At 38.8% G+C, this 13,934-nt stretch overlaps 1 protein-coding gene across 1 annotated transcript in view; it reads right to left on the bottom strand.

The window, feature by feature from the left end:
* The window catches only part of AFF2 (AF4/FMR2 family, member 2), a 250,283-nt gene extending 248,517 nt beyond the window's left edge, over positions 1-1,766 (bottom strand). The window contains exons 1-2 of the mRNA XM_009997205.1: positions 1,719-1,766; positions 911-1,029 (exon numbers count right to left, since the gene is read on the bottom strand). Of these exons, the coding sequence (XP_009995507.1) occupies positions 911-1,029; positions 1,719-1,766 (167 nt within the window). The remainder of the gene's footprint in view (positions 1-910; positions 1,030-1,718) is intronic.
* Positions 1,767-13,934: the final 12,168 nt, after the last annotated feature.

Raw genomic sequence — 13,934 nt, 5'->3', positions numbered from 1 at the left:
CCCTTTCTAATACACCCCAGGATGCCATTGGCCTTCTTGGCTACAAGGTCTCTTGACCAACTAACTACACCCTTTCTAATACACCCCAGGATGCCATTGGCCTTCTTGGCTACAAGGGCACATAGCTGGCTCATGGTCATCCTCCTGTCTACCAGGACCCCAAGGTCCAGCAGGTCAGCCCCCAACCTGTACTGGTACATGGGGTTGTTCTTCCCCAGATGCAAGACTTTACACTTGCCCTTGTTGAATTTCATCAAGTTTATCCCTGCCCAACTCGCCAGCCTGTTTAGGTCTCACTGAATGGCAGCACAGCCTTCTGGTGTGTCAGCCACTCCTCCCAGTTTAGTGTCAGCAGCAAATTTGCTGAGGGCACACTCTGTTCCCTCATCCAGGTCGTTGATGAAAATATTGAATAGTACCAGTCCCAGTACTGACCCCTGAGGGACTCCACTAGTCACAGACCTCCAACTAGATTCTGTCCCACTGACCACATATATACACATATATACATTTTTGTGATAAATCAGAGTATGTGATATGCAAAACGTTAAAAGAAAAATCAAAGCATAGGATTGATTTCTGAGAAAAACAAAGAGAAATGATAGAAAAAGTCTAGTTCTAAATCTAAACAAATTGCCTGATTCCTAATTACAAAAACGTGCTAAGGTACAGATGAAATTATTAAATCTTTGCAATACTCACACTAACACTTTTTTGTTCTCCTAAGCCTGAAAGTGCTGCGCACACTCATGTTCTTTGAAGTTTTTCTTTGTTCCTTTGACTTATTTTACGCAGGTCAAAGATCACCATCACTGCACATATCTGCCACCGAAGGATAAAAATGCTACAACTCAGTTTGGAATCAGGCTAGGCTGGCATGTTAAACTAGCAACAGACACATCAATCTCACTATTCTTGAAGACTCTGCAGTTCAGCGCCAGGAGGTTCGAATTCAGAACTAATGATAGTTACTAGTTTCCACATCTTGATGCACCAGGTTAGGTCTCTCTTCTTTTGAGCAGCCTGTCCCTGTGGACAGGCAAAACATGCGAGGAAAGCAAATTATCCTGCTAATCCAGCTAACAGTGACAGAACCCTACTGGAGAGTAGCAGGATTGTGGGGAAGCGTGCAGAGAACTCTGGCAGCAAAAGGAGCTTTCCAATGAAAAGACTAGGAAAGCAGAACAATCAGCAGCAGCTGGGTACTCATCATAATTTGTGAGAACTGGAAATACTAGTATTATCTGTGCAGTAGCATAGAATATGAAATATCAGAGCACACCTATTGTCAGCTAAGTAACTGAGAAGCATCAACTAAGAGGCAGATCAGAATATAATCCCTCACTCATCAACTAAAATGAAGTTTTCATATGTATTACTTACCACAGTAAACTGAGAGTCAAATAGTTTGTTTTTACCAAATAAGCCCGTGTCCAAAATTAATACTTCATGCATTTACCTGGCAGTCCTTTGCATTTGGCAAGTCCAATTAAACAAACCCAAGGGGGTATGGTACCTGATGAAATTCCAATCTCTGTTCTGCTCTTACAAACCAGTGAAATCAGTGTATGTCTACAAAAAAAGGCAGCCATATTTCTGCCTCAAAATAAAACTCATCTACCATGCCAAACGTAAGAATCGTATACAATAAGGCCATGGTATTTCTTAGAGCCATAAGCAAGGGGAGGAGAGGTAATGCTTATGTTTAGTGTTCTTACCTTCACTTGCCAACACAAGGCTCCAGTGTTAAACACCAAAGAGGACATCTTTGCTAAGGATTTGGTTTCCGTTTTTTACTGGTTTTTTTGTTTGGTTTGGTTGTTTGTTTGGGGTTTTGTTTTGTTAAATCGAGCCAGATTTCAGAGCAGGCAGATATATGTAGATACATTTACGCTGCACCAGTTTCTTAAATATCCCCAGCTTACGCTTCCCATCATCTGGGCTACCAGAGGGCGATACTGAAAAGAAACATATCATGTAAAAATCAAACATGTTAGTGCTTGAGAAACACAGGAGGCAAATAGGTATCTTTAGTGTTGAAACTATCGCAGCATTTTAAAGCAAGGAGAGGAAAAGTGGCTCACAGATGAAGCAATGAGTTTAATAGCCTACAATTTTCTCATAAAACATGGAAATTGAAATTGCAAAACCAGCAAGAACACATTTGTTTCTAGTTCCACTGGGTCATCATCTCCTCCAGGTGCCTAGAGGAAAGTGCCACATTCCAGCGTGCAGTTTTTATTCTTTCTATCCCCAGCACAGCTCAACAGTTCTGTGGATCAGCTTTCCCTCGTTGTACACCAAAACCAAATCCCTTCAAAATGAAGTGGAAGCTCTCTGCTGACCTCACAGGACACTAAATAAGGCCCCAGTGCATTCAAAAGATGGCTCTGCTTTGTGAACAGATAGACAATATTTACCAAAATCACACTGAAATACATAATGCAACAAACAAGCATAAATTATTTTTAAACACACATACACACATATATATATAGCACCTTCTTTACATATATATATTTCCACTAGAAACATTATTAAGAAAGGGAGGGGGGGAATCTCTTCACCCTCAAAGCACCCAGGTGCTACTATTTCATTGGGGAACAGCTCAGACAAGTACTTGAGGAAGCCAACTACAGCTGTGTTCCAATAAACATGTATGGTTTCACATTTACACAAAAAAAAGGTTTGCACTTCAAACGCATAACTGGTGAGAGAGAAAAATATTATTCATGTACCTAGGATATTTTTAATGAGAAACTCTGAATAGAGCCATCATCAGCTACTCTATAATCACAGCACATAAGAGCTCAAAAATGGTTACTGAAACTGCACAAACTACAGAAAAATAAAATACATTGAGAAATAACACTGAAATTATTAAAGCCAGTTTGATGCCCAGTAATACAGTTGACTTCAGAATCAAACAAGCTGCTGATCTGTTAGGGTGCAAGATGAAACACCCTACAGGAGTTTAAATTCCAATCCTAGCTCAGGAGTTTCTCTTAATATCAAAGTAGCTTCTTAGGAAAGCAAATGAAGTACATTACCTCTGGTAATGGTAACCATTTACTCCTTGAAAGGCCTTGAGAGAGTTCCCACACAGGGTAGCCTATGTTTTATTAAATGCTTTTGCATACTTTCATTTTCAGGTCATATAACCTGAAGGACAAAGGATTCACTTAAACTTTTTAAAGCATTCTGATTTTTTCAAGGATTAGTTGTTCTGATTCTTCAATAATTCAAGCTTCATCCTATAATGTACCATGTTTAAATGTGAGCAGCATTAATGCAGAACATATCTACAACATATTTCTATTGAATCCCAAATGCTCAGCACAAACCAACCACTGGCAATACCATCAATATGAAGAACTCAGCAAGATCTTAAATTATCCATATTTCTTGTTTATACTAAATAGTATCTCAATACAATAAACCTTATTTAATTATACAGCATTAGGATATAGTCACGTCTGCCTATAGGTAACTATTTTGCTATTTAAAAAATGAGAAACAGAAGAGAGAAAAGTTCCCTGTTAACTAACTGTCTTCCTGTTATATCAAATAATAAACTATGATTGCCTTGTACCCTAAAGTTGACCAAAAAAGCAACATTAATACGTCAGCTAAGCTGTGCATACAGGTGCCTCATTTTGCAGAAGTAAATCACTGGTCCGTTAAATATATTATACTTTATTTTAAAATAATTCTTAAAATAATTGAAATCATGCAAGTATCAAGGTGTTTCTATTGGAAACCTTTTGGTTTTTAATGCTTATTTTGGCATTAATATAACACAAATATAGAAACTTTACCCCAGACATTGAGTAGGATCTGAGGTCGTGAGATCTGATCCACACAGGTCAACACTGGAACACACTGGGAAATACATGACAGAAGGACTAAGAAGGAAACGCAACTACAGGCTTAGTTTGAATTTCTGCCAATGACTGAAAACAGAGGGCTTTTTAGAAAAGCGACGCTTGACACAGACATACAAATTTTCCTCCATTTGCCAGATGAAACACACTGCTTTGTTTTTCTTCTTCAACATTATGTACTTCTCATTCTTCTCAATAGGAATGAACAATTCCTGATACCAAACTGCTCAATCAAACAAAAGTGGGCCTCCCCTGCTTAGCTGGTTTATTCCCTACCTCCTCTAACACTTGGAAAGGATTCAGACGAGCTACAAGAGCGATTAGAGTGCCTGGAAAAACTTGCCTTACAAGGAGAGACTATAGCTCAGTCTATTTAGTTCATAAAGGAGAAGGTTAAGAGGCAACCTGATCACAGACTATGAATACTCACACAGGAAAGCGATTGCTGAGAGCAGATGGGTATTTAATCTAGCAGAAAAAGGCGTAACAAGATCCAGTGCTTGGAAGCTGAAGCCAGTCAAATTCAAACCAGTTTATGCAGCATCAATTTTCAACGATAACAAAATAATAACTATTTTAACAACTTAACTACAAAAGCAGGGGATTCACTGTCATTTGCAGCTTTTAAACAGGCATGGCAAGTCTTTCTTAAACACACACTCCAGCACAGGGGGTTTGGCACAGGCACTGGTGGAAAGGATGAAACAAAGCCTCCTCCAGTCAACCAGCACAGCTCTTCCTTGCCTTTGCTCTCCACAGCCCAGCAGGTGGGTTCCTCACTCGAGGCCCTCTGGGTGCACTTCTGGGGCCTGAGCTGCTGAGAAAGGTGGAACTGTTTAAAAATGGCCTCTTCCAACCCCATGACACTTATCGCAGGAACACAAGACTGCATGGCCAGAAGTTCCCAGCACATGTTCATACTGACATTGCACGCAGACAGATGATGAAGTTCTAAGCCGCAATACTGAGAGAGATTTGGAAAGGATCTTAGGTGAAAAACAAATAGCCTAGCAGACAAAAGATACAAAGTGATGCACCTGAATCCATCACTGCTATACTGGTCCACAAGACAGGAGTTACTCAGATACGTTCTGATCCACTAAAATATACTGGGCCATTCCACTGCCTTCATCCAGACAGCCCCTTCTGCAAAAGCAGCAGTCGCCCATCTGTGACTGGACCACAGTGTCTATACATGAGGTCTTGGGGCAAAAGCTTTGCATTCCACCCCATCTTCCTCAGTAAAGACTGGACTGACTTGCTTCAGGCAGTAATGCAATACTTAAATAATACTGAGTTGCTAGGGAAAATACCATCAAACAAATTTATATCTTACTGCATTTCCTCTCCATTCAAACTGTATTATGCTGTATACAATTTCATCACTTCACAATGCCACAAACTACCTTTTAATGCAAAACAAAGATTTTCAGTGTAAAGCCCCACATATCATAATCCAGAAGAACTTTTAATATCTATTTTGACAGCAAATCTTTAGAGGCAACCACATGTTACTGAGTTTAGGGATTGAGACTTTTGTATGAACATGCTGATTGTCTCCTCGAGACATATATAACCAGCATTTTATGCCAAGAAACACTTAAGCCAACAGAGACTTATACCATTCTGAAATGTTGTTGGAATTGAAAATGTATATTTTGGCTTATTTCCTTAAGCCTGCAATAGCAGGAATTTCTTAGGCTTTTTATTATTTTATTTTTAACTTCATTCTCTTCTTAAGCTCTCAGAGATTGCACAATAGTTGAAACACAAGTTCTGAAAGAAAGCAGCAATACCAATAAAATAATTCAGTCTGATACACTAGTGCTACCTAACAGGGATCCTTCCTGGAATACAGATACCTGCCTTAGAAAGGTCACTTCTGCCTCTGTCCATGGCTGAAGAGCTGTACCTATATGCTGTCTACTCAGGAGTAGACAGCTGTGAAAGTTGAAACAAATACACTTTTTTAGATAAGTGAGTGGGTGACTATGAATCTTATACATCAGAAACTGAGCAAACACAAAACCAAACAAGTGTCTATTTTAGCAGTTCCCGAATGTCAGTTTGCTGCTAAGAGGAGCTGCAGGAGTAACATGTTCAGTATTCAGAGAGCATCCTGTCACATTGCTGCAACAGATATTTTTAACTCCCTTTTGTTCCATATGTAGAATGTGCAAATACACAAAAGAATGTCTTAATTGGTCCTGCTTTATATAAATGAATAATGGGCTAAATGGGTTGAAGTGAGTGCCATATTTATCTCTCCACTGAGGGAAGACATGATTCAGAAACAGCAAAGCCAAGAGGATTCAGAGTCTTACTCACAAGTGGAATATATATCTCCTGTCAATATATTATGTATTCTATTTCTGCTACAGCCCCCTAAAGGCACAAATAGAGAAGCAAAACCTAAATGTTTCATTTCTGCTCAACATACATTCATGGATGTGGGAGGTTTTTATACTTGCTTTCAGGAGTTAGGAATCAAATCTCTAGAGCTCTTTATTTTACTGAGTTTTTGTAAATACTAAACTCTCCAGTGTTAGTTTCATCATTTGATATTACCATTGCCAAAAGACATTTGATATTCCTAGGAAGCACAGGCAGAAGTAACAAAATAGGCCTGAACTTGCCCTTGCTCACATGAGCAATCCCACTTAAGCCAACAGCTCTATTCAGCAGCTGCAGCATCTTTCCAGTTAAGCACAGATACTTCTTACCAGGCACTGAAAAGCATGAAAGCAAGAACAAAAAGCAAACCAAAGATTTGTGCTTTTTTTCTGCTTACATACTTCCACATATGACTACTGATTAAAAACCTATGTAATCAGCATATGAAAACTTTTTAATCTGCCTCTCAAAATTCCAAGCATCACCATGGAGTCCAAATAAAATGTAGGATATGCAAGACTGGGCTGATCTTTTGATTCTGCTTATTCTGGAAGCCGATATTTTCAAGTGCTGCTGGTCTGGTTAGATTTTATAATTACACTAAGCAGAAAGCAAGTCTTCTCTGCACTCATCCCGCCAGGCAAAGATCACTTTTAGGGCTGGTGGAAAAGTGGAACATCTCATTTCCATTAATCTGGCTCACAGCTTCAGATTCATAGATGGCATTAGCAGAACACTGCTTTCAGCCAGGGTACAAGTTCAGCCTTGTGTTTAACTCTGCATTAACTTGAGCATGACAGAGTAAAAATGCAGGAAGGATGGCAAAAAAAATCATCTGGTAATATTTTTTCAGCAGAAGGAAAAGCTTTACAAGATGTAGAGGTTCAGTTATTCCCAAAGCAGTGTTTTGTTAGTAGCATAATTGTGCATACAGTGCCCATGGCTGGAGGATCTGCCTTGCCCAAGGCAAGTAAGGTAAAGCCTCAGGCACATGTGATTTAAAATTCATTTCTACTCTAGCAGACAGCTTCAGACCAGCACCTATTTTTATTTTATAAATACAGCACTCTCAATTTGCATTCCTGTCATCCCTAGGAGCTAACACCAAAACCATCTTATGTTCTAAATGTGTTCTTAAAAATAATACAGAATTGTGTTTTTAAAATCCAGCAGGATGGGTTGCAAAGGATCCCTGTGTTCTGCATCAGTCTCAGCCTGCAGTCATTTCCTACTGGACACTGTAGAGCATCTCCCATTAAAAAGTGGCATTGCTGACAAAGTATTTGCCAGACTGTGGCCAAGCCAGTAAAAAACACGATCCTAACACTGTGTATTTTAAACAGGGTTTCTTAATTAAAAGGAAAAGAAGGGTCCGCACATTGTAGTGATTCCTGACTCCACAGACAGTTACTAAAGGTGAGCTCTCACATGGTATTTGGGGCTGACACAAAAATGATGGACAAATATTTTGTTGTCACATAACTGGTGTCAGATGTAACTGTTCTTAACAATTTAAAACTATCAATTTGTATTAGGAGTTACATTTGGAGAGGGCAGGTGGATATCAAGCTAACTTATATCTAAGTCTTACTAGAACAGCAGACCACATGCTGCCCTCAGTCTCCTATGGGCAAATCTTGCTAGCAACAAAGGGCTCTCATGTATACCAGGGAACAGAAATCTAGCCTAAATGTTATTGTCCTAAGCAAATGATTAGCTTATTTCCTCCATTACACCATTCAAATATGACTGAATGCCCTAAAATCCCCCTGACTTCCCTTCAAAATCACAATTAGATCTTTCACCTCATTCTGACTTACAGATGGGAATTTACAGCAACTTGGCCTCTTCCAGTGCTGGCACTTTAAAGAAGTCACTGTAGGTTTTTTTCTTCCGAGGGTGATGGTGTTTGGTTTTAGATTAGTTGGGGGCCTAAGGAGGTTTGAGGGGGTTTTGTTCATTTGGGGTTTTGGTTTTTTGGGTTTGTGTTTTTTGGGTTTGTGTTTTTTGGGGTTTTGTTTTGTTTTGCTTTTAATAAGGATTATAAGTACAGTCCAGTGAAGCTAAGCGAAACGTGGTTTTATGTGACAAGTCTGGAGCTTTACCCTGCCAAGAGATGGCAAATCACACGTCAAAGTGCACTTTACTCTCTGGGATCGGGCTGCCCTACTATGACTGGCAATATTGTGTATCCACTACAGAGATTTAATAGCAGTTTCTGCTCAAAGCAGCTAGCAACAGAGCAGCAACAGTATTTGCAAGACAAGTAGGAAATTCATCTTGTCAATGTTTAGCCATATCTGTATCAAGTTATAGCAAAGCCTGGATTCCGTGAGTCTATATATGCTGTCAAAGAATTACTGTAAGAAGTAAAGAAATGTCAACTCTAGGGAACTGCTTATTCAATTTAGTAGAATATCAATAGTGAACAGTTTTATTGACATTTTGATAAATATTATTTTTCTTTTTTTGAATACAAATGCTGGACAAAAGCATATGGTACAGCCATCTACTACTCTCTGTACAATAGGATAGTAAGTGGAGCTAGTAAGTGTCGAAGATGCCTTTTCCAAACACCATTTACAAATTAATCCTGATTTCTAAATGAAAACAAATACCCACAGAAACAAGTTATCCACTAGACTGCTCCAGTTGGGTTCTTAGCAATAAATAGTCAGACAGCATGAACAAAGGTCAATGGGTGAATTTACTGCTGGATGACTCCATAAATTACTAATTCTGAACACCTAAAACCCAAACTACACCTACAGGCATTTGAGACAAACAGAATGTCACAGTCTCAGTAATAAGAGAAGACAAGTGAAATACGGTCTGCTTGAGGGTTTGATGCAGACACTTCATTTTTTGAAACCTTGAGAGTATAAATACTATCACAGAATCTTTATGAAAATTTGCAGTTACTGAATGAGGGACTAATAATGAATATTTTACCACCTACTGCAAAACTGTTTAGGCCAGCTTGCTGTGTAACACAAAACCATATAAATGAAAAGGGTGTCAGGGTGTCAAATAATTTATTGTGTCCCAAGGACTTCGGAACAACAATGAAGATCTGGGTACGTCCTTAATTGGTTTATTCAGCCATAGTTCAGACACCAAATAGTTTCAAGTCCACTTAAAATGACCGGCTCTGCCAGACACGTTCTCATCAAGCAGGAGATGTATCTGACACACAAAAAACCCCTGCACACTAATGCAAGAATAGGACTGCTCAGCATTCAATAATTACAATGATTAAAAATCATCTTTTTTTTTTCTTTCTTTCTCTAGTTATATATTTGCTGAAGGTGAGACAAAGGTTTGTGGGTTTTAATCCATTTTAATTGCCCTGCTTCTATGAAAGCTGAGGCCAAATTCAGAAGGTTATCAGTCAAACTGCTTTACTTCTAAGGAACATGACAGGAGAGCTCAAACTGAAATGGGAAGCCAAAAGAGAAAACGAGGTTCAGTCAAGGGTGGTGTACAGCAAAGAAACTACTCATATTTCCAGAATAAGATTTGGCTATTAGCTGTTCTTATAAGAAAATACATGATGTATGCTGATGTGACTTAAGATCCTTTCTAATCCCTTGGAAAAGCAACTCTTTCTTCAGCTATGCATTTGCAAGAAAAGAAGATATAAGAAATGGGATAAGTCTGGCTTGTGTTCCTAGTACACTGTGCAATATTTACTTCCATTGTTCCACAATCAGTTAATACTGGGATTCAATTTTATTACTTCTAGAAATACACTCAAGTAATGAGGTGACAGCGGTCTACACTAAACACAGACTTTTCCCATACTAAATAGCAAAGGGAGGACTCCAAAGGTGAAACATTTCAGCCTGAAATGCTTATAATTGCCTATGTTTTTCCATGGAGGGAGTTCACATGATCAGACATTCAAAACTCAGCAAGAGGAGCCATGTCCCAGCCTAAAGAGAAACCTATTCTAAGAGAGAGAAGAAAATAGTCATCTGGGAACATCTTCCTCTGCATAGCTGCACAAGTCCCCATGTCCACACAGCTGCCTGTGTGGTGTGAGAAATTACTAGACCAGCCACTGATTCAGCAGTGGGTGGAATCAAAGATTTTAAAACATTCAAAATGCAAATGAACAATTATGCATGTTAGATCATATCCCTCACTGTGTGAAATTCAGATATTCATCTCATTTTTTGCTCTGGCTTCATCAAGCCATATTTTTGTGTATACTCCTAATACATCCATACCAAAGGTTCTTCCTAACCAGCACTGGCTCTCCATGAATTAATTCCCATGCTGGGAACCAGTGCTGCAGCTCTGTTTCAAACAGAGTGACGCTTCCAGCAGAGTCCAGCTGCTACAATCTACCACGTGCAGATGGACTAATACATTTCTTCATGGGTATTTTCTGAGTTGCAGGGCCAGAAAGCAGGGGAATGTGTAGCAGACTGAGCTCTTGCCACGTTGTGAGAAAAGGTAAATTGTCAACAAACATTTCCTACATCTGATATCTTTTGTATGGAGAGCTACGCTTTTAATAAAGAAGCAGCTGCCACTGCTGAACGATTAATCAATACTGGTAAGCTGACATCTTAAGAACTTGCTGAACTAAAGCTTTTCTTTTCCTCCTGCATTTACAAATAAAGTGCTCACTATTTGACTAAAGCCTGTCTACTTGACTGGAAAATATCAGCGTTCTATTTAAATGACATTTGCAGAGAATGAGATTTTATCCTGGTCGCTGCTCCTTATCGCTAATAATAACATCAGATTAGTGGATTTAGGCCAGCCGAGTAGCAATGCCTTTTCTGATCCCTTCTTAAAGCAGCTCTTTCCATCTGTCTAGCCAAGCTTTCCTCTCCTTGTATGGGCCAACGATTAGGTCTTAAATGGAGCTTCAATGGATACGAAGTGGAATATCTATACAGAGGTTCATTTTGTTGCTAAATTCCAGCCAAGACATTTATCAACTCTGCTGCTTACTTCAAAAGAGCAAAACACCTGGATATTTACAGGTATTAACACTCTTACACCCTGTTGTCTTCTTGAATGACAACAATAATTAGACAATCCAATTTTAACAACACACAATTTTCTCTAAGATTTATTTTCCAAATAAGATACAGGATCAGACACTAAGCTTAGGTCAAATAAAATGACTCAACTGAGGACTGTGGAGTACTTGATGCACAACCTTCTGCATACTCAGAATCTGTCCCACAGCCTGTCAATTAATGGGTGACTTAGGCTTCAGCACATTGCAGCTTGTTAGCAACAGTGGTTTTCAGCCAGGGCTTTGGAGGTAATGGCTCAGAAACGTTGGTGCAGACAGAAAACACACTGCACACATACACACACACCCATAAACTCACAGCTCAGTAAAGCTTTTTTAGGGACAATTATTAGTTTTGTAATCACTTTTATTAATAGCTCAGTTCAGCATCATAAGCAAGATGCAAACTCCAAATGCCAAACATTCTGTATAAAAATACTAAAGCCAATTATAAAGCAAATCTGTGTTTTATTTCACCTCCCATTTTTTGCGGTTTTTAGTTTAAAGGTCATTTTATATTCCTAGGTAGGCCACTTACAGTACGTTAATAACTGACATTTCCTCTTCTTAATATATAATGCAGGCCTGACAACTGCTGTGCACTCAAGATAAGATGTGAAACCAGTAGTTGTCATAAGAAACCAGTGTTTCTAGATCATGCAAATCTTCTAATTCCTGTACTTGTTTAGTTTTTAACAAGGTCTTGCTCACTCCTAACCTTGACCAAAAGTGTTTCCACATGGCAGTCAGACTCATGCCAAGCACAGCTACACACAGAAAGTTGCCTGACTTAATCAAGCAATGGTGAAGACATGAAATGAATATTGAGCAAGGTCAAAGTCAGACTGATCTTTGAGAAGCAAAAATTGCTGACAGTTGAATGAACAGCACACAAATGTGGGATCCTATTTTAATACCTACATATTTTTACTATTTGTCATCCTGTTAACAAAACTGCATTAAAACACAGTATCAGAAATCTAAGAACATTTTTATGGAAAGGATACAATCTACTGTATATTTATGCATGTCATAAAGCCCATAATGTATCTCACATGAGACCATTTATCTTCATTTCATAGGGTCACAACAAGTACACACTACTTTTCCTTCAGGAAGCCTGTGGCATTTAGTCAGGCATCAGTCATAATAAGAAGCAAAAAGACAAACTTATTTCATTAAAAATAGAGCATGAAGCAAAATGGAAAACTCCAGTTTTTTTAATTAACAGGATTTTGAGCATCACTTATCTTTGAAAACAGCAAATTGGAATTAATCACATTTCAAGACCCGGTTAATATTCTCTCTCTCTTCTACAAAAAGACTGTGATTGATCTAAATCTAGTTATTTCATGCAAAACTAGGTTAAACACGGTGGATCTTTATGACCACACAGAAAGCATTATCATGACAAACTATGCTATTGTATTTCTGTTGCTGGGTAAGCCACAGTAAGTCCAACCGCAAGTTATCAAATGAGGAAAAAATCTCCAAGCCTTCAGTACAAAATGTTTGCCTGGTAAAGTTTTCACATAAACAAATTACTGAATTTGCTTGGTTGTTTGGGTCCAGTAACAATGTTGTCCATCACACACCTTTTATCCTCTGCACTCAGATGGTCCAGGGGCTGCTCCCATGTCTGACTGCCACATCCCCAGCTGGAGAAGGCAGCTGGGGCACACGGCGCTCTGACCACATGGTTTTTCAAGCTCTCTTTCTTGGGGAGCATGATAGCAGCCTACGGCATCTGCTGCAGATACAGCCAGGACTGGTAGATGCCAGGCACGCTTCCCTTGAGAGTAGATGCTAATCTTTATTCTTTTAGAAGGTACCTGAGCATTATGGTCTCCAAGGCTGGGCAACTCCACTCATGTGCACATAACGACCAGAAATTATGCAGGGTTTAGGTTTTTTTAAAATTTATATATATTTAGTATCTATTAATTACCATGTACAAAAACATGCTGGTATCTCAGCACAGCTATAAAACAGTCTTGCTCTGTGACCATGCAAAGCACTGATAATGTCTCCATAATTTGGGATAATAAGGAATAATAACAGTATAATAAATTATGAGAAACATCACCATAAACCTTTTTTTGATTCATATATTATTTTGTGCACATACACATACCAAAGCTTCTTTATAGTATAACCACCAATATTTAGCATTTCAGTTCAACAGCCTGAGTTCAGGGTTCATCAATTGTCTGAAGCAAATGCAAACAAAGGCCATATTTGTTTGCATATCAAAAAAGGGCTATATAGTATCAAAGACAGGTCTAGGCGACATTCAAAGAACTGGCAGTAAACTCTGGTTTTATCCAGAAAAGCTGATGACTGGTTATTTAGGAGTTGTAAAGGACATCCAATTTGGTGAGCCTCCCAGTTAGACACTGAGACTAACTCACCATTTCTCTGATGAGACTCTGGCAAGATTTTTTTCCCCCTCTAATTCAGTTTCATTTAAAATCTTGAAAAACTTCCTGCTAGCAAGAAGGCAGTTGCAGGGTATGTGGTTATATAAAGATAAAACAATTCCTGGGGGAGCAGAGGTCCTCATGTGCAATCTTTTTTTTTTTCTTAATCCTCAGGGGGGTGATTTTCTCTCAACACTC

Source organism: Chaetura pelagica, unplaced genomic scaffold, assembly GCF_000747805.2.
Source record: "Chaetura pelagica isolate M959 unplaced genomic scaffold, ChaPel_1.0 scaffold344, whole genome shotgun sequence".
Lineage (NCBI taxonomy): Eukaryota > Metazoa > Chordata > Aves > Apodiformes > Apodidae > Chaetura > Chaetura pelagica.
Note: the sequence above shows the minus strand (reverse complement) of the source record. Positions and strands in the feature narration are given on the sequence as shown.